The 26,958-nt window shown below is 42.8% G+C and overlaps 2 protein-coding genes across 3 annotated transcripts; both read left to right on the forward strand.

Moving 5' to 3' along the window:
- Window positions 1-218: 218 nt before the first annotated feature.
- TMEM35A (transmembrane protein 35A) lies at window positions 219-3,890 on the forward strand. The gene is made up of 2 exons (XM_010403236.4): window positions 219-569; window positions 3,364-3,890. The coding sequence occupies exons 1-2, from the start codon at window positions 450-452 to the stop codon at window positions 3,748-3,750; spliced, it is 507 nt and encodes a 168-aa protein (XP_010401538.2). The 5' UTR covers window positions 219-449; the 3' UTR covers window positions 3,751-3,890.
- A 2,535-nt stretch (window positions 3,891-6,425) lies between these two features.
- Window positions 6,426-23,020, forward strand: CENPI (centromere protein I). 2 transcript variants are annotated; one of them, XM_039572006.1, is made up of 21 exons: window positions 6,426-6,556; window positions 7,875-8,185; window positions 8,848-8,982; window positions 9,336-9,454; window positions 10,527-10,634; window positions 11,738-11,786; window positions 12,101-12,147; window positions 12,798-12,887; window positions 13,770-13,898; window positions 14,156-14,320; window positions 14,561-14,681; window positions 14,910-14,998; window positions 15,310-15,427; window positions 15,527-15,591; window positions 16,148-16,233; window positions 16,636-16,771; window positions 17,528-17,652; window positions 18,736-18,784; window positions 18,947-19,180; window positions 21,020-21,061; window positions 21,860-23,020. In XM_039572006.1, exons 2-21 carry the CDS (start codon window positions 7,987-7,989, stop codon window positions 21,989-21,991), a joined length of 2,238 nt encoding a protein of 745 aa, XP_039427940.1. In that variant the 5' UTR covers window positions 6,426-6,556; window positions 7,875-7,986; the 3' UTR covers window positions 21,992-23,020. The 2 variants fall into 2 exon arrangements, with proteins under 2 accessions (XP_039427940.1, XP_010401540.1); XM_010403238.4 differs by lacking the exons at window positions 6,426-6,556; window positions 7,875-8,185; window positions 8,848-8,982 and having other exon boundaries at window positions 9,375-9,462.
- Window positions 23,021-26,958: the final 3,938 nt, after the last annotated feature.

Here is a 26,958-nt window from a genome sequence, read left to right on the forward strand (position 1 = left end):
GTTGTTTGCTGTGTACGAGCATCTGAATATCTGAAACTGAAAGCTCTCTGTACAAGAGACCCTTGCCCATTTCTCCTCCACAGCACGTTACTCCTGTGCCCTCTGCTAACATGTCCTTGTTTTCCCACTAATGAGCAACTGTGCTCTGCCTTTGGCTGCCATCCCACATCCCTAGAATTGACTCCGTTTCGGCTTCCTGTGGGCGATTTACGGAACACGCAAGGAAACGATGAGCTCCTCTTGCGCTCTGGTGCTGGAGCTGCCTGGCTCTGGCTGCAGGGCTTTAGGACCCAGGGGTTGCTGAGTGGAGGAGGCTGAATCCCCTCCTGCTGTCATCCTCCTGCCTCTGCAGCTTTATTCCTACAGCCTTCAATGGTGACGGACTCCCTCCCGCCCGGGCTGGCAGCCAGAGCCACAAGGCCTCGCTAGGACCGGATCCCTGCGGCTCTATGGCATCTCCCAGGACCATCACCATCGTCGCCCTCTCGGTGGCCCTGGGGCTCTTCTTCGTCTTTATGGGGACCATCAAACTGACCCCCCGGCTCAGCAGGGATGCCTACAATGAGATGGTGAGTCGGGCAGCACGGAAGGAGGTGCTTTAGGGCTCTCCTGCCTTGCGGCAGGAGCGGTGGGGGACACAGGGGGTGACTGCCCTGGAGCCCCGAGAGAGGGGCAGGAGAGGGAAGAAGCTTATCTGACTCTTTACTTGATAGACATGGAGAGAAGCCAATAATACGCAGTGCCCAGGATATCCCGGCAGCTGAGCCTATCCATGGAGAAACCTCTTGGTGAATGAGGATGGGAGGCACGGAGGATGGGGTAGCACAGCACACACAGCCTGCAAGAGATGGGAACACAAGGATCTCTAAAACCAAGGCCTGCAGAAGTACCAGACATGCAGCAGGCAGGAACAAGCTGATCCCCAAGGGGAAACCTATCCACTGGATGGGGGGTAGGAAAACAGATGCCTGCCTTGGCAGATGTTCATCCTCAAAATTCTATGCTTTAAAGCAAGGATAATGATACTGACTGTCCCCACCTCACCAGACTTGTGCAGGGATTAATTAATGATTGTGAAATGCTTTGAGATTCTTAGCTGGCAGAGGAAGGTATTATTAATAGTCTTCTTATTATTCTCTTTGGCCTGGGAAATGAGCCTCTCCCGCTCCTGCCTAAAAGGAAAGAGGTGAGGAGAGGACGGAGAAGTCACTGTGTGCATTTCTCACCTGGTGAACTGGTTTATGCTCCTCTCTGCTCAGGGCCAGCCCTGCTGCAGGGCTTTGCCAGCTGCGAGCTGCAGGCAGATGGGGGACTGGCTGCCACATTTTGCTTCCTCATCTGTTTTTATTTATTCTCTTACCCCCCCCCCCCCCCACCTACCACCTCCCCAGTTATTTATTGTGGTGGTTGAAAAGATTGGTATAATTTTTGTGCCCCTAAAAAATAGTGCTGGAAGTTTCCAGCACATTCTGTTCTCTCCCTTTGCTCCACCTGCCCAGCTGCTTTTCCTTAGCTCTCAAATAACAACTGAATTGCAGTGCCTAGCCTGCAGCCCAGCACAGGGATCTCACAGAGGAAAATCCCCAAGAAGTAACTCAGGGGCAGAAGACACATGAGGTAAAACCCCTAGAAAACAAAGCTCTTCAGCTTCTGCTACAGAAAAAACCAAAAAAAGCACAGAGACTTTAGGAGCATTGCAAAATGCTTGCTCTGTAAAATATTTCACTTCTGTGTCCCTTTCTGCTTTACCAAGAGTCAGGTCTACAGGTAGGAAGGATCTCTGGTTTTATCAGAAGAAAGCAGGTATTGCACAGCACCATTATTCTTCATAGTCCATTTTGTTACATATTCATGGCTCGCTGGGCTCTCCTGCCTTTCTGTGCTACATACTGTAGTGGTCTGTCAGGTCACGCAGACAATTAGGAAAAACCTGACCTTGCTAATCTGTAAGGGTGGCTTTTTGCCCCCAGCAAACAGAGAACCTCTGTTATCTACTGAAAACACCAAACTTGTAGTTTTTCATTCAGCAAAAACCACCTAAGATTGTCTATTAAAATACCTAAAATACCAGAGTACTCTAGGATATACTTATAGTACATTTCTTTAAAATGTTGTATTTTTCACAACTGTTTAAAAATACTCTGCTCTGAGCTTTTAGTCACCGATGGTTTAAAATACATCCTTACAATACAAACACTTGGAGTAAATGTGTTGTGAGATCTTCAATTACTTTGTAGCAAAAATGACAGTGCTGGATATTTTTTAACCACGTGTGAAGCATCAGATCCTCTCAGAAGGAAGCATCAAAATCTACAGAGACGTGGGAAAGTTCTGTATGTCTGTAATGTAGGTTTCCAAAACCGTATGGAAGTAAATCCACAGTCTGATCAGTGCCTGTGAGAGCTGAACAATCCTGTACCTGAGACTTGGCTTCCATTTCCCCCATACTGATTAGAAAACAGAGAACACCATGGCATGAATGTCTTCAGGGATATTATACTCAAGTGTAAGTGGAAATAATTTCAGTGTGTCACATAACTAGGAGCCTTATTAAAATATACATATATAAAAGGAAATACTTGAATGCAAAAGGAAAAAAGAAAAAAAAAACCAAACAAAACAGTAAGGCCACCAGCACCTAATGTTCAAATGCAAGAACCTGGATGTGTGTAAGGACAAAGGTTGTTTCTTTCCCCCCAAAAATGAGGCAGCTGTGTAAGCAGGCTGAGTCTTGCAACTGACACTGCTTCCAAATCCAGCATAAACGAGGGAGCAAATAATGTCAGATGTCACCTGAGGAAAGAAAGGATTATAAAGGTATGTAAGCACAGGATAGGACTGGTGAATCTCAGCTTTGATGTACAGTCCCACCCTAAGACTGCACTGCCCATAAACACTACAGTAAGTTGCTTTGGGATATTGCAAGTTGCTTTGGGGCAGAAGGAGACTTGCATTTACTTGCTGTGCCTTGGCTTTGCAATTTGGTGTATTATTTTAAAGGACAAGCTACTCTTAGAGAGAGGTTTGTTTGTTTGTTTTAACAACATGGTTCTGCACTGCTAATTCTAGCAACCAGAACCTCAGATTTCAGGGTAAGGTACATCTGGCCTGGTTGTAGTTCCAAAGATAGATGCGAGGTTGCAGAACTCTTTTCCAGCGAGGAGACAACAGCTTATAAAGGGGGAATTGCAGATTGATGCTTTAATATCCCCCCGAACAGAAGCTTTACAGATTGGGTATTGTGCCAGAGGGGTCTGTGATGATTGAAATGATTTTTAGGTCATGTTGCACATCAATCTGTTTCAATGGAAGTCACCTTTGCCTTCACTTTCTCACATGATGTCCTTGGCTGCTTGATTCCAGAAACGAGCATACAAAAGCTACGTGCGGGCCCTGCCCATGCTCAAGAAGATGGGAGTCAGCTCCATCCTCCTCCGCAAGAGCATCGGCGCCCTGGAAGTGGCGTGCGGCATTGTCATGACACTGGTGCCTGGTCGCCCCAAAGACGTGGCCAACTTCCTCCTCCTCCTCCTCGTGCTGGCTGTGCTCTTTTTCCACCAGCTCGTGGGGGACCCCCTCAAGCGTTATGCCCACGCCCTGGTCTTTGGGATCCTGCTCACCTGCCGCCTGCTGATTGCCCGCCAGCCCGAGGAGCTGCCGCCCGAGAAGAGGATGCTGTCGGTGAACGGGGATGAGCAGCCACTCATCCATGAAGCAGCTCCCGAGAAAGGCAAAATGAAGGTATCCTAGTTGAGTGCATGTGAGGAAACACGGACCCTCGAGGCAGCTCTCTCCAAAATCACCCAGAAAATTTGGTTTTTATTTACCTACTTGCATTTTTTTTTTTTGTCTGTCTCAATAAAGTTGCACTTGGGGTCTGAGAGATACAAGGTATGTCTACACTGTAGTCTTGCTTTTGCTGCTGCCCTGTAATGTAGAAAAACACAAGCTAGCTTCCACAGGGACAGCTTGGAGGCAGTCAGCAACCTGGCTGGAGCAGTGCTGGCCTCAGCAGGAGCTGCAAAACCAGCCTGAGACCCTGGGCAGAGACCTGGGTGGGCAGTCAGGCCACGCTGGCACTGCTGCAGCGGGGACATCGGCCCCTGAGCACCAGCCCTGAGCCCCACGGTAGCAGAGCCAGCCTTGGTGCACTTCTGCTGCCTGGAACAGTGGCTGGGCAGGACACGAGCAGTGTCCCTGTGCTGGCCTGTGCAGCCCCACACACACATCTGCATTTCCCATTCCATGGGCAAGGGGTAAAAGGGACCCTGTTACCAAAAAAAGTGCTGTTTCTTGTGTTGGAGAGAGGGATTCCTTGGGCTTTGCTGCCTCCCGTGCCCAGTCCTTTCTATGGAATGGTTATCCAGAGAAAACATGGGATGCTCTGTTTACATCTTCCTTGATTTCCATGCTGAGGCTCCAAAACTGGGACAATGGCCTGAAAATAGTAGTTTTTTGCCTGCTTCACATGAGGCAGTGGCATCTCTTTACCCTTCTTGGCAGAGAGTAAGGGTCCCTGGAGAGGGCATGGGGAGCGGAACTGCCCAAAGATCTCCAAAATATCTCTCCGATGTTGGCAAGTAGCATCGTGCTCCCCAGTTCCTTGCAGGTTCCTTTTTTTTCCCCCCACAGCTACTGGGACTTTATAGAATTGTTGTTTATTTCTGGTAGATGAGGGTACAGTTGCAGGTACCTCACTGCTCATCCCACATACAGCCTCAGTGAGCTGGGATAAGTCCTGTTACCAGAGCCTGAATCCCTGTGTTGTATCTGAAACCTTAGAGTGTCATAAGGAGCATGTGTTACCTTTGAATTATTTGTCTGGTTTTCTTAATGTTTGTCTGTTTTCAGTTTTTCTTCTTCTTTTTTTTTTTTTTTTTAATTATTCACAAAAATAAAATTTTTGAAATTTGGAGAAAAATGTCTCTACAGAAACAAATTTCTTATTTGAGAGACGTGTCTGAAAACACTTTCCTTTGGTCAAACACTCCACCTAAAATGGGCAGAATCATGTCAGGCAATTTGAGAGACAAGGTGATGCAGAGTGGAAGTCAGATAAGCTCTACTTGGTTATATATTAATAACCACAGATATTTAAAAGAGACATTTGGGTATTTTACTGAAAGAGTCTCAAATAAATTTCTGCTACAGTTCAACGCAGCAGTGAGAAAAGTTAACTCCAGTAAACTGTCAGCATTTTATCTACAGAAATTGATGATGGATGTTCATAAGCAGTTTTCTCCTGATGTTTGCTGCTAAAACAGATGCAGCCCTATATAAATATATATAAAAATATAAATAAATATGCTGAAAAAGCCTCCTCGCAGAGCTCCAGATGGACTAAATGTCTCTTATCCGATGTGCACCCTGAGCAAAGGAACCAACAGGCCACCTCTGTTAGACAATCTTATCTTCAAAGACTAGCTCCAGGTCATCCAAAATATATATACAGAATTTCCTTTACTTTCCAAAAGACACTTTAACTACCATGCCCCAGCTGGGGTTATTAATTGTGTTTTAATTCAAAACCAAATAAAATCACCACCAACTCAAACCCACACCATGTGTATTTCCTACAAACCCACACCACAACTGGACTGCTGCAGCCCTTTCACCTGTGCGTCCAGCCCAGGAAACCTTTGGGAACGATTGTTGTGTTTATCTTTTGTAACATTCCTCACTGAGGCTTGTGGAGATGATAATAATAAAGCATCTCACGGAGCAAAGCCTATGTCTGTAAAAGCTTCACACTGTTCAGTGAATACTACAAAATCCCCTTTTTTCACATTTGCAGGGATATGAACAACTGACCCGCAGCGGTGGCTGCGTGTTCTTTGTTACCGAGCGAGACAACTCATCTTGGAGCCCAGTAACAAGAATTCTGTATTTATCTTAGCGGGCTGACCTCTATCACTGCCCCCCAGCATTAAGCAGCTATTTTTGGACGCTTCCAGCCATCTGTGCTCGCTGGAAGTGACAAGAACAGATCCACTCCTTCTGAAAGATCTCGATCCTAATTCACTCTTCCTTTTTTTTTTTTTTCTTTTCAATTCCTTCTTTCTGTTTTTTCCCCCATGCGCTTTTCTATCTTATCTCCACGCCGCGAATTTCATTTCGGTCGCCCTCATTCAGGCGCCACTGCGTAGAGCCTCGGGGTTAGTGCCTCGCTTTATATGTGCCTTTTTTCCCCTCTCTCATTTTTTAAAACGTAATCTTAGCCTGACGTTTCGCCGCGGACACACCTGAGGGGAGGCAGAGCACCCCCTCACGCGGAATTCCCGCCCCTCACGGGCCGCGCATGCTCAGAGGCGCCCGGCGCAGGAAGGGCGGAAGTACCGCCATCGTTCCGGCCCGCGGCGCGCGGTGGCGGCGCTGCGCATGCGCGGATGAGGGCGGGAGGGGCGGCCGCGGCCAGCGCGCATGCGCGGGGCGGTGGCGGCGGGGTTTGAACGCGGGGACGGTTGGAGCTGGCGGGAGGCGGCCGTGAGGGGTCAGCGTCCATGGGATAGTCAGCGGAGCGCCCTAGGCAAGCAGGAGGGCCAGTTGCCTTGGAATGGTCAGTGCCCAGGGCGGCGGCAGGGTCAGTGGCCGTGGGTAGGGGTGGTCAGTGACTCCTCCCTTCTCCCGGCCCGGCGCGCTACTGAGGGCCGGGGGGGCCCCTCCGGTGCTCTGAGGGCACCGGGGTCGCTGTGCTGGGCCGGGAAGGCCTCGCCCCCTCGGTCCCCACGCGGTGCACCGGGCGGCCCTGGGGGAGTCGCCCCAGGTGGGGGCTGCAGGGGAAGGGATGAGTGGGCCGGAGGGTGAGGGGCGCTGGTGCCACGCTCCCGTGTCGGCACCGAGGGGCTGCGCAGGGCTGGGCTCGCTGTCAGCCAAAACTGCCCTTCCAGCCTGGTACTGCTGCTCTGTTCTTCCCCAAACCTTTCTGGTAGAACCTCCTGCAGGACAAAAGAAAGCAAAACACATGTAGAGAAGGTGCTGAGGAAGCTGAGAGAAAGCTGTTGCTGTACTCCAGAGTGTGGTCACCGAGCTTTGCTGCACAGGAAAATGACAAACAAAGCTATAAGGAGATAGTGATGATTCTAACCTCGTGAAGAAATGAGAGCTGGAGAGGGAGTATGAATTGAAAATCATTCTGGTTTATTGTGTCAGGAAAGATAGGCTCCAGCAGTCCAGGGACAGGGGTGCACACTCTACCAAGTCCAGGAAATTGTAGCAAAGTTTCCTATTTTGTGGGTAAAAGGTTGATCTCTCCAGCATACTGAAGAGAATATCCCACTTTTTATGGCTGTATTTCACCCAGAGCTGTGCAGTTTGGCACTGTTGGTAGCTCTTGTGCCTCATTTGGAAATTTACCAAAATTGCTTAATTTTTCCAATCCTAGCTGGTTAGTTGGAAGGCTGCAGAAGAATCTAATTGGTGTGAAATTAGGAAGAAAAGTGTTATGATCCTCTAACATCTGTACATAACCTTGCAGAGAATCATGGCTTGTTGACTGGTTATATTGGTGTACACAATACAAGTAAGGAAAATAATAATGTACAAAATTAACTCAGAAGAAAACTTGATTGTGTTTTGCTAAGTTTCTGGTTATGTTGATTTTTTTTTTTTTTTCCCAAAATGTTGTATAAGATTGTATCAGATAATTTTTAACTTGAAAGGAGCTTGTGTTAATGTGTACTTGGGAATTTTTTTCTTCCTTTTTTAATGTAAGATGAAAGTTTTGATACACTGTTGTCTGTGCATCTTTGAGGATCTTGTCTGATCTTTTGGGGAGCAGTCAGCTCTAAATTATTTCTTCTGAATTTACTCTTGTGTTATGCAGGATGCCTCTAAAATCTTCTTGTCAGGAAAATAAATGGTTTTTTTCCTTGCAGGGAACCAGCTCTTGGATGTTCCTCAGCTGATCTCTTTTCTTGCCTAATGAAGGATTGGCTCTCACATGACAAATGAGTAAAATTCTCCAGTCTCAGCTGGGAGTCTGAAAAGATGCAGCGAAGACAGAGTCACAAAACCCCAAAGCAGCCTCTGCACGTTCGCCGTAAAAGCCAAACTGATCTCTCTGCGTGGCGAAAAGGAGGGAGAATTGACTCTGAAAAACCTTTGCAGAGTCATCAATCTGCTAATGATCAGAAATATGATAGCCAGGAAGCGTCTCTAGAGCAAGCTTTGAGCTACTTGGAGACAGGTAAGAGCATTTTTAGGGTGGCTGTCTCGGATGGAGAAGATAATAACTACATTCTTAATTAAAAAAGAAACTCTAATTCACACCTGTTGTCCCTCTTTAATGCCTGAGCTATGTATTATTTCTTTAATGTCTTAGACGTTTTCTGTTACTACTATGTAAAGAAAAAGGAATAGCATAGAATGGTTTGGTTTGGAAGGACAAAACCCCCCTGCCATGGGCAGGGACACCTTCCAGTAGATCAAGTTGCTGAGGGCCCCATCCAGCCTGGCCTTGAGTACTTTTAGGGATGGGGCAGCCACAGCTTCTCTGGGCAACATGTGGCAGGGCCTCATCACCCTCACAGTAAACAATTTTATCCCAATATCCCATCTAAACCTCCTTCAGTCTGAAGCCATTCCTCTTGTCCTGTCACTACATGCTCTTGTAAGAAGTCTCTTTACATATGTCTTATTAAAATATTAATAATTTTAGAAGACTTTTACTTCTGTTTTCCCTCTTTAATCCGTGAGCTATGTAATGTTTCTTTAATGTCTTAAAAGTTTTTCTGCTTTGTTACTATGTCAAGAAAAAGGAGTATATGAAGGGACAGTTCAGATAAGCTGTAAGTTAATTTCTGTTCAGAAGTTGTTTCATCCTCTTCTTGCCCTGTTTGTTTTTCCTAGTTCAAGACCATGTTGTGCTGAAGAACAGTGTTCTGCAGAAACACCTGGATGCTGTGGAAAGCACTGCCCTGAAGCAAGGGCTGCCCCCTGAAGGGTTTGAGATACTGCTGAACATGGTGCTCAGTGGCAAATTTGGTACAGCATTTGTATACTGCTGGTGTATCTTCTGTGAATGTGTCTTTCCCCTCTAATCAAACCTGCTGAGATAATGTGTTTATGGTACTGGTGGGTACTGTAGCATAAAATTAATTTTTCTGGCATGCTTTGGTGTAGTTTCCATTTTCTTTTGTTAAGCTGGAATGAATTATTTGTCATCATTTTGAGGTATAGGTAAGTCCTTACTAAATTCTTATACACTGTTACTTTGAGCAAGGAAGCTCTAAATAATTTTTTCCAGAGGGAATTTTGACCTAAGCTGCAAAACAACATTGAAGAACCTGGTACATGAGCACCATCTTATTTGAAATTGTTATTTTTTTTTTTTCCAGCTGATACGGTGAATACTCGTTTATTGAAGAGCCTGATTCCTGCCTCAGTGATACCAGAATGTTCTGTAGTTAAGGCTGTGTCTTGGCTCTGTGTCAGCAAATGCTCAGGCAACATCCAGGTAACTTAGTAAGTGTTTACAGTAGTTATTGCTTCTGCACAGGAACCATAAGAACAGGTTAGGTTGAGGAATCAAAAATCCTGAGGTTTTAATGTACAAGGTCTTACACAAGATACTGTCATTTACCAAGATTGGCAGAGATGCCCATTTCTGGAATGGCAATGGGAACCAAGATACACCTTATAAGTGTCAGTGGAGATTTGGTTCCTGCTTGTCTTGTACCTTTGAACTCCTCAGGAATGGTGTCTCCACCTACATTTCTGTGAAATACTTCTGCTATGTGAGGCATCCTTCAACTTCAGTGAGGTATCCCTTAGGTTATGTGCACCTTGGTTGTGGTGACGTGACTTAATGTTAGCAAAAGAGTCTTTTTCATGTTCACATGGTCTGCTCAAAGGTTTATGTGATAGAATCATTTAGATTGGAAAAGATTATGACCACAGAATCCAACCATTAACCAAATGCTGCCAAGCCAACCATGTCCCCAAGAGCCACATCTGTACATCTTCAAAATCCCTCCAGGGATGGTGATTCGACCCCTTCCCTGAGCAGGCTGTTCCAGTGCTTGACAGCCCTTTCAGTGATGAAATTTGTCCTGATATCCAATCTCAACCTCCTTGGCACAACTTTCATAGCTTGTTTCTTCTTGACCTATCACTTTATTACTTTGGAGAAGAGACCGACCCCCACCTCACTTCAGCTTCCTTTCAGGGAGTTGTAAAGAGTGAGAAGGTCCCCCCTGAGCCTCCTTTTCTCCAGGCTGAGCCCACATGTGCCCCATTCGTTGGATTCCCTCTCCCAATCACCATTGATACACAAACAGGGTCCCATGGTTATAGAAACCAAAACCCAGTTGCCAGCAGCAGTGGTGGGGCCAGTTGTTTACCAGTGGAATCCCTTGGCAGACTTTCTTCATCTGAATTGCCCCTGAACTGTTTGCCTGTAGCTCTCTAGTCATCCTTGAGAATGGTGTGTATCCTTACTGATTGTGTCTCTGGAGCTGGTTTCTGATTCCTCTGCCTTGCTTTTGCCCATCACTTAATGTAACATGGTTTTTTTTTCCTGTCTGCAGCTGCTTTTTTTAAGGTGGCTGATCACAATGTTTGACTTCATTGATCGCAAGGAACAACTTCATGCCCTCTATGGTATCTTCTTCTTCTTCCTGCAAGATGAGAAGATGGTAAGGAGACATGAAGAACATATAGAAGTGACAAAATAAACCTAAATGTTCATTAGTAGTATGCATATTAATGCTAGAATTAGTCTGGAGTAGGTGGTGTTTAGAAACCATTTTCTGGTGGCTGAAATTTCTTATATTTTCACTTTGCATTATAAGATTGCTGGGTAATTTAGATCCATAAACAGGCAAATAAGGTAAGGTTGCTGTGGTCTGTTTGCTTAAACATGCTTCAAAGAATTGCTATGCTGTATCACAGAGAGTGTGACTCTATAGTCTATCTAAATTCCCAAGAAAAACAGTGGTGCAGCAGTCTCTGGGATTGTCAGACATCAGTAGCTGAAGTCTCCTGCTCCTGGGCAGAAAGTGACTTGTATACCTTGGGCAAAAAGAAAAAAAAAACTTTTTGGAGCAGTGTTTATTTAAGGGTGAGAAGCTAATTGCTGTTCTACTTAACTGATTTGAAATACAGCTTGAAAGAGAACAAGCATTCAGGCAATTTCTGCCATATGGCAGCTGTAAAATCCAGGAATTTTGAAGTGTTTGGATTCAGTGCATATTAAGATGATCTTGGCAGTCATGTTAGGTATTAAATTGTTAATATTCTTTCAGTTTAGGATATTTTGTGGTCAAGACAAGTTCCCAAAGTTCTGAGTTATATTTCTTGTAATGTTTTTAATGGGTTTTGATTAATTTTAGTTATAATCTTTCCATAAAACTGGATTTAAATTCTTAATGTTTAAAATAGCTTTTTCAGGGATGATGGGTCAGTTGGAAAGTGCACCAGAGTTGGTTTGAAACTAATTTAAGATCCTTTACAGCCTCAGCTGCAGTTAGAAGCTCTAAAAAAGTATATTGGTTCAAAGATGCCTTTCCTTTTGAAAATGTAATTGCACTTTCACTGCTGACTCTTGTGATTTCTAGACCACGTTCCAAAAGAAATGATCCAAGTTAATTAAATAGCTTGGTTACTGTCAGGACTGCTCACAGTGCAGATAAATTTTAAATGAAGTTGATATTTGGGACTGTCTCTTGTGCTGCTTTTTGTGTGTCCTGCCTGTGTGTCTGCAGCAGCAGGAGAGCTCATTGCTGCCTTTGCTTTGCAGTGCCCCTACGTCTGCCACCTGCTCTACCTGCTGACCAGGAGAGAAAATGGTGAGTCTCATCTGTGTGAGCTGAAATACCATCTTGTTTCTGCTTCTGTTTGCTGGTACTGCCTTTCTTCCAATGCAGCTAATACAATGGTTAGCCAATATTGTGCTTTTAAGGCAAAGGAAGCATGAGTGGTAGTTCAGGCAAAATTTTGTGTAACACTTGCTGAATTGGAAACCTATTACCCTAGAAATAAGAATTATTGGTTCTGCTTGCTTTGTCATGACTTTATAATAAAAATGTTACTTACATAATTTTTGCTTAAATGTCTGATATGGTGTTTTTTAAATCCTTTATATTCTTAATTGTATTTCCAGTCAAGCCTTTTCGGATTAGAAGACTGCTTAACCTCCAAGCAAAAATGGTGAGTTGATTTCAGATCTTGTAGTTTGAACTATGGTTAATAATGCACTTTGTAAGACTGGTGTCCTTACACAGTGGAGAAGAGTGGATGGACTTGGAATTGTAGGTTTTAGTCTCTAGCATTAAAGTTTCTCTCTTGCATGTGCATCCCTAATTTTCATGTGTGTTTTGTGAGCACATGCAATGATATGCACAAAGCTCGATGTTTTGTGACCAGGTATGGTGAAATCTCTGAAGCAAGGCGCAGCTTCATTTATCTGTTACAGCCTTTAATTTTCTATTCATCATCCTTTTTCAAGTGGTACCAAAAATGACTGAAAAATATAAGATTGTAGAGGACCTTGCTCCTTTTTAAGAAAAAAAACATTGCTGTTTTTTAGACAGCAGAAGACTATTTTTTATACTTTGATTGTTAAATTCCTTTTGATTAGTTATGACTGCAGGAAGGTCTTCAGTCCTCTTCCTATGGTTATTTCATTGTCCCAGTTTCTGTTGTTTCTGTCACTTTCAGTTTATCTGTGGTTACTTGGTGACATACAGCTTTAGAAATTTAGCTTTTACTGATCACTGGGGTTTTTTGTTCTAAAATACAGTATTCCGTTTCTATATTAAAAACATACCCCACATGTTTTCCCTCTTGTTATTTGACAGGGAATGCAGCCTCATCTGCAAGCTCTACTATCCCTTTACAAACTTTTCTGCCCAGAACTGGTGACCATAACCCTTCCTGGGAAAATGAAGGTAAGGAATTAGATTTAGTCAATTTGAAACCAGGATTTACTACAGTATTTGGAGCTTTCTATTTAAGCTATAGCAGGATTTACTGGTGAAGATTAATTCTATTTCCTCTTTTCACTGAGTAAAATCACGTTTGGATGAGGATTCCTTGCCTTTGTTTTGTTTCCTCTTCAGCATAATGAGATGATTTGGTATGGAATGACATCTGCCTTTAATGAGGATTACTTTAATCCTTTTTTTGCTGGATTTGACTTGTTTCGCACAATATTAAGTTCTGCAGGAAACAAACTAATTTGTCAAGGCATTGTTCTAATTGCTGATATTCTGAAGTAAAAATGACAATGGAAGTCAGTAAGTAGCTTTGCACTTGGAAAGTCTGTGTCATAGGAGAGAGAAAAAGCAGATAGAAAATGTAGGAAACTGATTTGTCAGAGCTGCAAGGAACAGCAAAAAATAACTCCCATTTTAGAGAGGCCTATGTGTGTGCTCAGCCTTTTGGCCACCTAGAAACATGTAGCAGAACCAGATAGATAACAGAAAAGAGCAGCAGGTGAGACCTAAATTGTGCAACAAAATTTTCTTTCAATGGGATAACCTTAAAAGTTTGAGGAGATTTTTGTTGTTTTTTAGAACAGACATTTAATTTATATGCAGGGAAGTTGAGTTTCGATAAAATGAAATTTGTTTTGTTTCGATCTGCTTGTGTATTTATATTGTTCTATACATTTATACTTTGCATTGTGCTGCACAGTTATCTGTTGAAGAATTTACATCTGTCAAGCAGGGTTGAGTGTCTGTGGTGACATTTATCAGAATAGAAACTGATCTTTCTGTTGCTTTGTCTTAGCTTGGCTTCTTGCATGAATGTCTGATTTCTGTTTCCAGATTTACTTCAAGAATTCAGACGGCCCATGGAAAGCAGCAATCACTGCAGTAAGGCAAAGAAACCAGGGGACCTCTCCCCTCTCCCAGACAGTGTTTTTAGGCATATGTCAACCTCAGTCACGAAAAAGGGTACGTTATGGGTCTGTGAGACACCCTAGAAGGTGCCAAGTAGTGGTTTTCATTATGAATGTTGGCAAGTAATGAGAGTCTGGCTTTATTTCAGCACTGGGAAGGTGGGGTAGCTGTAAAGAAATGCTGCAATCTATTTTAATGAAAGCCTGGATAACTTTTTTGTAAAACTGGGTCTTTCTGGGGATGCTGTTGATGAGTGCACCCATGCATTGGAAGCTGAGTCACTGCTAATCCTTTGTGTTTTTTTTCTACAGAAATGGAATGCCCACTTGGTTATACCTGCAAGCAGCACAAACACAAATAATTTAGAAGAGGACAAGGATAAGAACCATGTTAATTTGTACAATTCAAATGAGTCGTTTCCAGTGGAGCAGCTGCGGACATTCCCTCAGCTCCTACAACATATTCACTGTCTAGAGGTGAGTTTCAGGAAGGTCTTGGTGAATGTTTTGGGAGATCAAAGGACATTCCTCTACACCCTGTTTATATGTGAGTAGTGTGTGGGCTATCTAATTCGAACAGCATCTAGTCCTAACTGAGGATGCTGGATGAGTCCTGGAAATGGTCTTGTTGCTGGTAAAAAGATTGGACATGAGATTCTCTGGCAGTTTATTGATGTAAGTACTGAATGATTCTTTTATTTTCTTTTTTTCTTGCAGTTTCCTTCCCGGATGGGTTCAGTGCTAACAAACCCCTTATTGCTTCACTACATGAACTGTGTGAAAGATGAATCTATTTACCTGAGGCTCTACTATTGGATGGGCCAGATGCTCCAGGAAGGTAGGAACTTTAGTATTATCTTGTGAGGTAGAGGGGTAAAGGATGTCTGAGGCTTTTCACTTTTCAGTAATGGTACTTTGCTATTCAGATTTATGGTGATAACAGCTACTGGAGGAGAACTACAGTTACTGGTGCTAAAACAGCTACTGGAGGAGAACTGAATTTGGTTTCTCATTGTGCTTGTTCTTGCTGTGCTCGTATTCAAGTGCAGTATTCTTTCCTGTTCAGAATGCTCCTGGTGTGTGGTTGATAACCCATCTAAAGAAGAATTCAAGAGCTTCCTGAAAACTATCTACAAGGCAGAATGTTTCTTGCAAGTAAGTGCACGTTTTGTGGAAGCCAAGGGTTTCACAAAGTCTTCCTGTAAAGAACTTCTGGAACATGCCTGTTTCCTGTAGTATTTCTGAGACAGTGACTCAATTAATAAAATTACCTTTACCTATGGCAAGTCAATATTATGGAAATGGCCTTGTTTTCTGCAGGAAAAATAATCTAAGAATGATAATTTGAATGTCCTGGCAAGTTGTATGGCAGGAAGGAGGTGTAAGCCTCTCTCTTTCTTGAGAGTGATGTGAGCTGGCAAGTTGCAGTCAGATGAATTTTTGAATGTTTCCCTTCTGCTTTGCAGGAGGGCTTTTCTGCCTGTGAAGAGTTCCTTTATAAGACCCTTCCTCTCTGGGATGGCTCCTGCTGCCAGTCAGAAGTCCTCAGTCTCGTGAGTTGGATCCCCCTCAGCAGTGTCTCTGGTAGGTGCTGCAGATCCTTTGGGTGAGGTTGGACAGTGGGGATATCTCAGGGCATAGAATTTGTGCACTGATATCATGCTGCTTTCTCATTTGTTTCAGATATTAAGTCATATCTCTATGATCCCCTGGCACAGCTCTTTTTCACATCATCCATTTACTTTAAGGTAATTTAAGGAATACAATGGCTGTTTACTTCTATCTTCTATCTTCTACTGCTATCTGTACTTGTGTTAGGTGTAGCAGTCTGAGGGACTCTGTAGGGAACTTCTTTTTGAGAAGTCTGTGCCCAAACATGGTAAAATACATACTTACAGTTTAACTTCTTTGGGAAATTGGTGCCTTTAATATATCTTCTTTTTTTTTTTTGACTGGAATTAAGCTGGGGCACTGGAATTAAAAAGAATTGATAGCACACAACACAATAGTTCATTTGTCTTACTGTAGTTTTGACTTCAGTCACTACTTGAAATTCACATTCTCCAGGAAAGAGACAACACATACATTCAGTTCTATACAGCACATAAATTCAGTTATACAACTTATACAACATTCAGTTGTATATATACAACACATACATTCAGTTCTAGGGGACATGCAACTACATCACTGCTCATGAGAAACTCCTGCTGCCTCTCGTTGCCAGTTCTCAAGGTATTCTTTGTTTAGAATTATTTGCTTGCATAAATTGTCACCAACCTGATTTCTTTTCGCCTATTGCAGTGCAGTGTTCTTGAGAGCCTGAAAGAGCTGTTGCAGAACTGGTTAAATTGCAATGTGATTCAAGAGGATTTGGAGTTTTCTTCTTTGTAAGTTTGTCTTTAAAAAATGCAAACCACGTTCTGTGCACTGCTCGCCAGTGTACTTAGATATATATTCTAGCCCTACCACCCAGCATAAAGACCAGCCAGAAGGTTAATAATGCTATTATGATTCTGCTATATTGTAAGCTACCTTGTCAGTCCTGTTCTGTGTCTTTTTTTAGAAGTATTTCTGTTGACAGTGGAAATTGAAATGCCCAGAATCCAAAATCCTCATAACACTGACAGCTGGGTGTTTATAATGGTGCTGATAACAATGTATTGAAGAACAAATGTCTGTTGCTGAGTGTTTGATGGGGCAAAAGCATAAACTTCAGTTTTGTTTTGCCATTTTCCATGTTGCTGTTTGCAAAGAGCTATCTGTAATGTTACGCCATGTCATTGCTGCAGGAACACCACCCTCTCTGGGCTAGTGAACGTGGTGGCTGAACTGGTCCACTTTGTGGGACGGATCTCTACTGCTGCTCTGCGTCTGGAAAACAATTCCACGTTTTTGCTCTACTTCATTCTGGATTTCTATGGCATTGTGTGTATCCCAGTCCTTTTGTCTTCCTTTTGAAGTACTCCTAAGGCTGTTTGCATTTTTTAAGCTAGAGCATAAAAACATCTTCCTCATTCTAATTTACAGAACTTTGTGATTAAATGCAAGAATATTCCAAATACTTGGTAGATCTACAGGTGAAGGCTGCTGTTGTTGCATCCATAGGCAGTACTAAATATGCTGCTAGAAAGTGGTTGCTCTTAAGTCAGAGGTGAACTGAGGAAGGAGAAGTAACAGGAGGCTGTAACATGGTTTTTTAATGCTGACTTAAAGAAAAGAACAATGATCGTTCAATTTCAAACGACAAATCTTTTTTCTTTTCTTAAATGTTTCCTTGAAAATGTGGGGTTTTTTTCCTAGTTTGTGCTGTAGGCAAGCTAAACAGCATCAGATAGCCTTAAGTCTATTCTCCAGCTTCCTCATGTCCTCTCTGTAGTTGTGCTTACTGTGAGCTCCAGCCGTGCTGTAACAGCAGCAACAGCTCCTACAATTTAGATTGGGAATAGTTAAAAAGCAATGATAGTTCTGGGATTTATTTGTAACTGAATTGTCCATTAAAAATGCACAAAACTAATGGGTAACAACAGTTGCATAAAACACCCTGGCCTTCCTTTTGGATGAAGTTGATGGATATGGCTGGAATGCAGTGTCATGCTCTCTGTTGCTCTTACCTCCTTGAGAGTTTGTAATAATCATTACTTTGGCAGTAATAATCAGCCTGGATGTGCTTCATTCCTGCAGGTGTGTGACATGTACCTGAAGTACAACCTGCCTTTGCTGATAATGCCTCCTGCTGGGGTTTTCTACCCAGCACTGCTCACCATGGATTCTGTCAACTTGAATCAGCTCTGCCACATTATGTACAGGTACTACAACAGGTGTGGGCTGCAGGGACTCCTTGTCTTCTCGTTCAGTCATTTGGAAATGAAATTACTTTGTTGTAAAAACCTGGAATCTACTTCTTGCTGTGCAAGGCAAAGGTGAAAATTCCACTTATGTCCGGCTTTCATGATAAAGGATTTTATAGCTATAGTTCCTACTCTTTTTTTTTTTCAATCTGTTATCCAAAATAGTGGGATTCTGACCTCTTTCCTGGGTGTTATTTCCATATCTTTGATGGGTGAAGGAAGAAGTTCCTCTATTGCTTTGAGAGAACTAAAGTCAGCCAGCTGGAATTAACAGTAGTAACTATGAAACTTCTCACTCCTATACTTAGGCTACTACGCTTGAGCTTTACCTTACAAATTCTGTCATGTGCTGAGTAGGAAGCACTTCTTCCACCTCCACACTCCAGGGATTTGGGACTGCCTTGTGCTGCTGGCAAGGCCAAAGACAGCACTGTTTATTGCTCTGCAGGATCCACCACTAAAGCTGCACTTCTTGGCCTTGTTAGTTCCAGTGGCTGCATCTGAGGAGAAAAGTAGCCAATAGCTGACAGCTGGTGCAGGGCTCTCCATGTGGCTTCTTCTCTAAGGAATCTGCAGGGTAATTAACATGACAGGAAGGTCTCTAGGAAATAAGAGGAGCTAGTGCTTATCATATAGAACAACTGTCAAGTTGCATTACTTCCACTTCCAGTGGCTTCTGTTTCTTTGCTTAGTGAATGAAAGTCTCCTTTCTTAAAAACACACTGCATTTCTCTGCTGATTTTAAGGCTGGTTGTCCATTCTTGTGTGTTGCATTTGTGAAGGTGACTGTCCCAGGCAAACTGGTCATGTGTGAATCATTTAAGAGACTAATCTTATTAGATGTGTCCCTACTCTGCTAAGTGATAAAGTCCCTTTGAATTCTTTTTCATGTCTCTCTCTTTTAAACAATAAAGTTTGATGATCTTTCTCATGGTGGAAATAAGTTTTCTTGATACATTCCTCCAGCTTTTTTCAACACAGGCATGTAGTAAAAATTTACAGGCCTCTTTTTCTTTCTTTTGTTTTTTTTTTTTTTTCCAGATATCGAACCAACTTGGTGGCTGCAAAAGAAAATGAGCTGAGTAAAAAGGTATTGTGGACACATCTGTTATGTGCTAGAACAGACTTCAGCAAGGAATTGGGCTGAGTGGAGGGAAGGTGTTCTAATGACCATCTCTTAAGGACTGGAGGGAGCACACAGTTGCTTTGAGGATGTTATTTATTGATTTTTTTTTTTTTTTCCCCCCCTCAGAAAATACTGCAGTTCAAGTTCAGTAGCCAGACATACCAAGAGTACAACCAGTACATAACAGCTATGGTGGGATGTCTGTGGACATCCAGTGTATTCGAGAAGGATATTCATCCTCAAGGTCTTCGTATGGATGATAAACTGCTGAGTAAAACTGCAGTGAAGGAATTAAAAACCAGCTTTAACATTGTCAATCATCCAGCCATGATGGGCTACTCTATTCAATTCCTGCATCAGGTAATGGTGTAGGCCAAGATTTGGGTTTTTCATGGCACCAGATGTTCTGTCTTCTCTGTTTCTCTAGAGAAGTGTCTCTGTGTCTTCGCTGACTTGTAGATGCAACTGAACTTTCAAAAGCTGCTGTGGCATTCTGTGTTTGTGTCAGATTAATGGCACAATTTGAAGAGTCTTTCTTTGTGTGGTATGAAAGCAGTTGAATGTATGAATGTAGCAGTTTTGGATGTGAAATTTGTACTTTGATAATTTTGAGATAGAACTAAAATAACTAATTAATGAAATAAATGACACTTCAGTAAAAGCTTACCAGAGGTGCATTTTGCCCCACAAAATAGGCAGTGTGATCTAAATATTTAAACTCTCAAGAAATACATGGTTCATGTTAGAATTTGTTAGCAGTGCTTTCTGGCTCTTGTGGTAGCTTTTTTGGCTTATTAAAATAGAAATACAAGTAGCTGCTTCAAGTACACAGGTAAGATAACGTGGTGCTGTCTTGCATTATCTGCTGTGAGTTCTGCCAGGAATTCTCTTGAACTGTGGGTGCCCTCAAGTGTTCAGTGCAGCTGCTGAAGAGTGGAGGGAGCAGTTTGCCAGAGCTGTTACTGTCCCAACATGTGTGTGCTGCTCCAAGAAACCATGTTTTGTAGGCTGTCCAAGGGCTGCACAAAGATGCCAGTTTGCTGTGAGAAACGCTGGCAGGCTCGAGGCAAGCGTAGGTGTGACTCCTGGAATGCAGCAAGGGGCACCTGAGAAGTTGAAGCAAAGAATGCTGGTTAGGAACACTTGACAAATTTGCCTTTGTTATGTGCTCAGTGTCCTGAATCAAGCTAGTTTGTGTCTTACTGCTGAGTAAACTCAGATTTTTGTCTTTGCTGAAGGAGGCTATTTTGGTTTTGTTAGACCAAGGAAAAGAGGTTGTATATATCTCCTATCTTTTGTCCACATAATTTTTGTTCTGAGGCTTCTTAGAGTCATGGAATACCCTGCAGTGGAAGGGACCCACAAAAATCATAGAGTCCAACTCCTGCCTCTGCAGGACAGCCCAAGAATCCCACCCAGTGCCTTGAGAGTGTTTTCCAAACACTTACATTCTGTCTGGCTTCGTGCTGTGACCACTTCCCTGAGGAGCCTGTTCCAGTGCCCAGTTGCCCTCGGTGGGAAGAACCTTTTCCTAATATCCAACCTAAACCTCCCCTGACACAGATTCCTAATTCTTTGTAGGTTTTGCACATTTAAATAAACCCCAAACTACAAACCAACAACCATAAAACAAAACCAAAACCCACCCAACCTCAAAATCCCTTAAAAAAACCCCCAAACCTTCTAGTGGGGAATTCTTGCATTCTCTTCCTACTGTAGAACTAGGAGAGATTTTGCTTAGCAGCTATGACAAATGCGTTTTAAGGCAGGAGGAAATGATGTTGAGCTGCAGGGACACATTTTCCTCAGCAGTGCTGAGCACCAGAGGGCACTGCTCTGCAGCACTGGGGGAACACAAGCACTGACCTCGGTGTCAGTTCTCTCTTCTTGCTCTTTCTCATTGTTGTGAATGTTTTGAAAAGGAATCTTTTACACTGTAGAGAGACAATGGTAAAGATACCTGTGAATATTCCCTGTTGCAATCCTGTAATGCTGCAGCACAGGGCAAGAGGGTCCAGATGTTGCCTTGCCACTTATGCATAGAGTTTGATGCTGGAAGCCCCCTCTGAAACAGGATTAAAAATCTCTGAATTTCTTTGCATGCCTGCAATTCCTTATTTAGGGGGGGGGACTTAGCAGAGACCCAGCAACTCTGGACATACTTTTTATTGTTTTATTGTTTTATTCCCTTTCCTTAAGATTTGTCCTGATGATACCACCTTCAACTTCAAATTAATTAAGGTAAGATTTCTTGCTTTAGTAAATAAAGCAGGCAATTTTCAGCAGCTGTGTTGAAGACGATGAGGTTATAATATTCACCAAACTCACAATTGTAGAAAAATTTTGGAAGGGGAAAAATTCCAGCTGTAGGCTTTGGTTCAGTCTCTTAACAGGGCCAAACAAGAGGACATCAACACCTGAGAAGTTATATATCTGTGGCTAGTGATTTGAGATTTTATGTATTTCCTCCATGACTCAGTGCAGTGTCAGGACAGGGCTGTTTATTGCTCTCTGCAGGCTCCAGAAAAAGTTACGTTTTTGATGCGCTTAAAGCTCATTGATAATGCAAATTCTGCTTCATATTATATTTCTGAGACAGATGTGTAGCTTTGTTACAGCTTTGAACAGGAATCCTCCACTGAGCAAATACAGTGGCAGTTGGTATCCTTTCCTGTATCACGGTGTACTTCAACCCTGACCTGGAGGAATCACCACTAGTGATGGAAGGAAGACTTTAATATCCATGTTCATTTAGTTCCTGACATACTCCATTGATCCAATAGACTTCGCTCTTTCTAGAACTGGGATTTATAAAAACCTTCAGTATTAAAGAAAGATCATGATTCAGTCTAAGAATGTGAATTGTGTAATTGTGGGCATTTGAGAACAGCAGGTGAGCCTGTACACCTGTGGGTAGTTACAGATGTCACACAACATGTGGATGTCCCACAGGAAGGCAGGGTTTGCAGACCTTTTCAAATTGGCTTAAGAAAGGTAAAGCTTTGTTCTGCACATCTGACTCTTCTTTCTGGTTTACAGGGGAAGAGGTGGGACTGGTATCTGGAATATCTCTACTCCCAAGGTTTGAAGGGGCTGAAGGTCTTTATTGAGAGCAGCATCCGTCGTGTTTCCCAGGCCTCTCACAGCAAAGCAGCAAGTGTGGAAGTGTGACCCTGGGACTCACTGGAATTCTTCTGTCATCTGGAACAGACTAACAGACTCCACAGGACTGTGTCACTAATTCTTCCTTCCTCGGAGGAAAGAAACAGAGCAATTACTCTTACCTGCACTCTTGTACTGACATCTCTCTTATGAAAGTGAAGACACAGAAGGAGTGTTTAGGCTGGCTTGGTTCACTAACACTGAACCCCCTCTTGTCCCTGCTAAACTTCTCTGGTCTGAAGCTGATGAGCTCTGTGTTATGTAACATCCACCTTTTTCACCCTAAGTGTTTCCCTGTTGGAGTATCTGTTTTGATTGAGAAACAAACATTTTCCATCTCAAAATTGCAGCAAGTAGTGGTGCTTCATTTATAGGTAATGTTGACCCCGACCTGCTTTGCCTTCTTCAGCAGCACATAATGAGAAACAACTTAATCAGCCTTTCAGGGTGTGTGTGTGTACTGGATTGGAGCAATGTGAGTTTCCCAATCCCCTGTTGTACCCTCTATATAGTGACTTTTAACAGGCTGACCAAGCTGACCTTCCTGAAATTAATTTTCATTTTGGGGCTTACAGAACAGACTTTTTGCTAACTTTGGTTATGATGATGTCCTAGTGCAGCTGGAAAACTTGGTGTTCAGTTGATGGTTTATTGATTTGAGCACTTTTACAGTGTTGCCACCAGCTCACCATTTTCTATATTGATAAGTGCAAATGTAGCTTTCCTTTTTGTGTTTTTAGCTCTGTAGGTGTTGTATATTTTGTGTACATATGTATAATTTATATTCTTTAAAACGTTTCTAATGTGTTGTTTTGAAAAAGCTCTTCTACAAAATGAATCTTCTGCTGTCATTTCATTTTAAGTCTGAGTAGAAGTTGAGAGAAGCTGAACTGACGTTTCCAAAATTTGAATGAACTGTGTTTTTCTGCTGTACAACAAGGTTGTAACCATTTGAGAATTGGGTTAGATTATATTGAATTTTGCATTGTGAATCTGTACTTTGGTTCAGTAAAGGAATCAGTCCTGAGAGCAACTGGAGCCACTAAAGATGTTTGCTTTCTTCATCCCCTCAAAATCAGACTGCTTGAGTACCACAGTTCTCAGCTCAAGTACATCTGGTTAATATGTCTAAAGTATTGCCCTTCTCATTCAACTGTGTTATCACAAGTAGAATACGTACTGCTTGCTAATTTTTGTCAAAAGAAACAGATCTTCAAAACCCTGATTATATTTTTTCAACAGGAGAAATATTAAATTAAATATAAAATTCCTCCAAGTGGATATGTTTCAAGAGGTGACCCTAACATATAATGAGTTTTACAATTTCCCTACAAAGCTTCACAAGGTTCAAAATGTTATTGGTGTTGGAAATGTCATTTCCACTTATGCTGGAAAGCCTGTGTGCTGCAGTCCCTAAGGACAGCTTCATCCTTACCTTTGTCCTTACACCATGCAGATTTGTTCAGATGCTGACCAGACTTGCACTGCCACACTGGGATGCTGTACAGCAGCAAGGCTGGAGTGATTACTTGGGCCCACTGACAGGAAAGGAGCAGGTGCAGAGCATCTCAAAGGAGCAATAGCCAGGAAGACGAGGCTTCCTGTTGCCTGGGTGCTGTTTGGAGTTTGTGGAAGGTGCAGAGCTCTCTGGCATTCCTGTCACACTGGCAGGTGCTGCCAGAGGCTTCATTTCACTTGTGAAAGATGCCCAGGTTCTTAAGACTTTGTGTGATGTGTGTAAATGAATTTAAAGGAGCTTATAGCAGAATCCTTTAGGATATACTGAATATTTTACAGTTACTGGTCCTTGAGATCAGTTTTCCCTTGGGGTTGGTGTTTGGTTGAGAAAACACAGAATTGTTTTATGGAAGACTTGCAGCATCACAGGTCTTTTATTATACCCTGTGTTGTGAAAGTATTTAAGCAGACTGTGCACAGTTTTGACATTCAAGTGCACAGGCTGGGCACTTGTAGAACTACATCAACAGGACAGATGACTTGATTTTAATCTCAGCTTTTTTTTTCTTTTCTTTCTTTTTGTTGTTGTTGTTGTTGGACAAGATGCCTGTTTAAAATCCATCCCATGCAGCAAAGATGTGCCTTGTGTTACTGGGCACTAGAGATAACTTTTAGCCTCTTTATGCTCTGGTAACTTGTCTTTTTTGACATTTGGACATTTTTCTTCTCTTTTTTTTTTTCCCCCCCTCTATCTGACTAGCATTGCACTTGAGTGGAAGAATGGCCCTTTTAGGGAGGAATGTGCTACTCTACCTTTTCTATTTTCTTATCTTTTTATTTTCCTGCTTGCTCTTTGCATTTGAGTCATCACAGCAAATTTTGCAGACCATTATCTGTTAAAAGCATATGCTCAAAGACTTGGCTGACCACAGCTGCTCTAAAATGGACATAGTCAAGACCCATCCATGTCCTGGTAAGTGACAAATGAGTGATTTACCTCTCGTGCCTCTTTCTGCCCATTGTAAGGTAGGTGGACACTATGAAACTGTAACAAAAACAACTTTTGTTTTTTGTGCTGTGGTGTTAGTTGTCACAAGGCTTCTATAGGCTTTTGATGTAGGGGTTTTGTAATATCATAAGCAGGCCATGGCAGTGGCCATTTCAGTTTAACCACATCCTGTAGCATTGCTAGTAGCCTTTTAGCTGATTTCAAAAAGTGAGGCCTCTCCCTTTGGAACAATCTCTGAGTGGGTATTAAATAGGATTTCAAAGTACTGGGCCAGAATCCCGTCTGGGGTAAGCAGGCACAGCTCCACTAATTTCTAATGGATCTGTGTTGAGTTGCACCAGCTGAACATCTGGTCCCCAGTTCACACAACCAAAGCCATTAACCCCTCCCTGTCAGACACAGTGAGCATTCTGCATCTGAAAATCCAAATGCCTTGGGCTAGAGTTAATCCAAATTCTTCTTGTGAAGCCATGTTTGCTTCGTGTTTCTTTTCATCATTTTTATTTTGTGGTGGGACACTCATTCGTGCATCTTCATGCATCAGAGTCTATTGCCCTTTCTGAGAGAGCTTGCTCTGAAAGAGTTAATAATTTCAACCTGTTTTCAGCTGGAATGAAGAAACTGGTTCCTCTGTATCCCTGCTTTCTATTCTTTTGTTGGCCTACTTCCCTCTGCTTGCATTTTGCATTCCTAATGCCATGAATAAATCAGGACCCAAGGATTTAGAAGGTGGTACAGCTGTAACCACTCAGAAAATTGAATCTGTGAGGCTTGTGCTGCAGCTCTAACAACTGCCAATATGGGTGCTCCTGAACTCTTCTAATAGCATTTAACTGCTACCAAAACAAAATTCACTTTGCCTGTTTTTCTATAATGTTTAAGATGTTTGTGCCTCTACCCAGTGTCTCCTCACTTGGTTGCCTTTGTCTTTTAGGCAAAGCTCAGTTGTAAGCCCTCTAGGGCAGGGTAATCACCTCCTGGCTGCTGTGACAAAATGGCTTATCACAAATCTGTGCACAGGGGAGACAGGAACAAGGGAAACTGTGGCATCTGACCTGGCAAAGGGTTCATTTTCTCCACAGAATCACAGCACAGTGAAACTCCTGCCTGGCTGTTGTCCTAGATCTTCTGATAACTTGTCATTAATAATGCACACTGGGCTGATTTGTAGCTCTGTGGCTCCTGAATGAGTGTGTGAGGGAGCTCTTTATGTGCTCTTTAGTCGGAGGATGCATCTAGTCTGGATGAAAAACAACAGATATTGGTAAAAAGCTTGCTTTGGATGATGAATATCTAGAAAGAACAAAGTCTTCAAGTATTTTCTTCCAGGAAAGATGATTTATGTTGTACTGATGGGTTTCCCTCATTACAGCTCTGCTTTTTAAAATGGAAGCAACAATTATGGTCAGATGAAGGTTGGATTTCACCAAACCCTGCTTTTGACCAAGAATGCCTTTTATGTCCTTAGCATTTGGTGATGTGGTTTTGGGCACAGGATTCCCAAGAACTGTATGTAGACTTGTTAGACCTGTCCAGGTAATTATAGTTGGCAAGGGAGGTGTTGAAGTACATAAATAATGTTCTGCAAGGTGTGTATCTTGTGAGGATGCCTCTCTGCCCCTCAGCTTCCTGTCTTGTAGGAGTAAAACGTCTGCATAACAGAGGGTAAGATTTTTTTTTTTAAAGGCTTTAATCTCCAGGCTCGCCCTGGCACAAATGTAGAAACTGGAACAGTTGATCTTCAAAAAAAAAAAAAAAGCTGCAGGTACCTACACAGGCTCTAAATACCATTTTAACCTTGGCAATGTTTAGAAATCTGTAGGCTGAGGCGTGATCCCGTTCTGCAGTTTAATGAGTGAACATGCATCAGGCAAGCTGTGGTACCTGCCAGAAACGTGACACAGGATGGGCTGTTCCAGCACAGCCTCAGTCATGGGATATTTAAGTCACTGTAACGTGGCTGAGCTCCTCAGCTTCAGGCACTGGATTTAGGTTGCAAATTGCAACAAATACTTTGAAAAATTTTACTCTCTGCCCAAATCCTTTGGGCTCTTTGAAGAATTCAGGGATAAGCTTCTCCTGTGAACGGATCTTTTTATGTGCAGCTGTCTCCCCGTGCAGTTTGACTCGCTCTGCTCCAGTGTCTGTGCTGCCTGTGAGTGTGATCTCTGCAGGAAGAGGCTGCTCTCTGCAGGTTTCCTCCCAGCCCTCTTTCCAGAGTCTCTAGGCCTGTAACATCCCCATCATGGTTTGTTGTACACGGATCACTAAGCAGTTTCCTTTCTCTTAGGGCACCTCTGTTCTGTGTCAAAGTGAATCTTCAGCAGCTCCTGTGTGATTGCTTTCCTGCTCCTTTGTGTGCACGGCCCAGTAAATAAGGAGGGGGGGTGGAAAGCACGTTTTAAGCGTGTTGACAGCTTTTGAAGAACAAAACAGCCTCTGAAAACTGCCTTGTCTGCCTTACCCTCTTCTCCTGCATGGTTTTGCTTTCTTTTCTACCATTTTCTCC

Source organism: Corvus cornix, chromosome 4A (assembly GCF_000738735.6).
Source record: "Corvus cornix cornix isolate S_Up_H32 chromosome 4A, ASM73873v5, whole genome shotgun sequence".
Taxonomy (NCBI): Eukaryota; Metazoa; Chordata; class Aves; order Passeriformes; family Corvidae; genus Corvus; species Corvus cornix.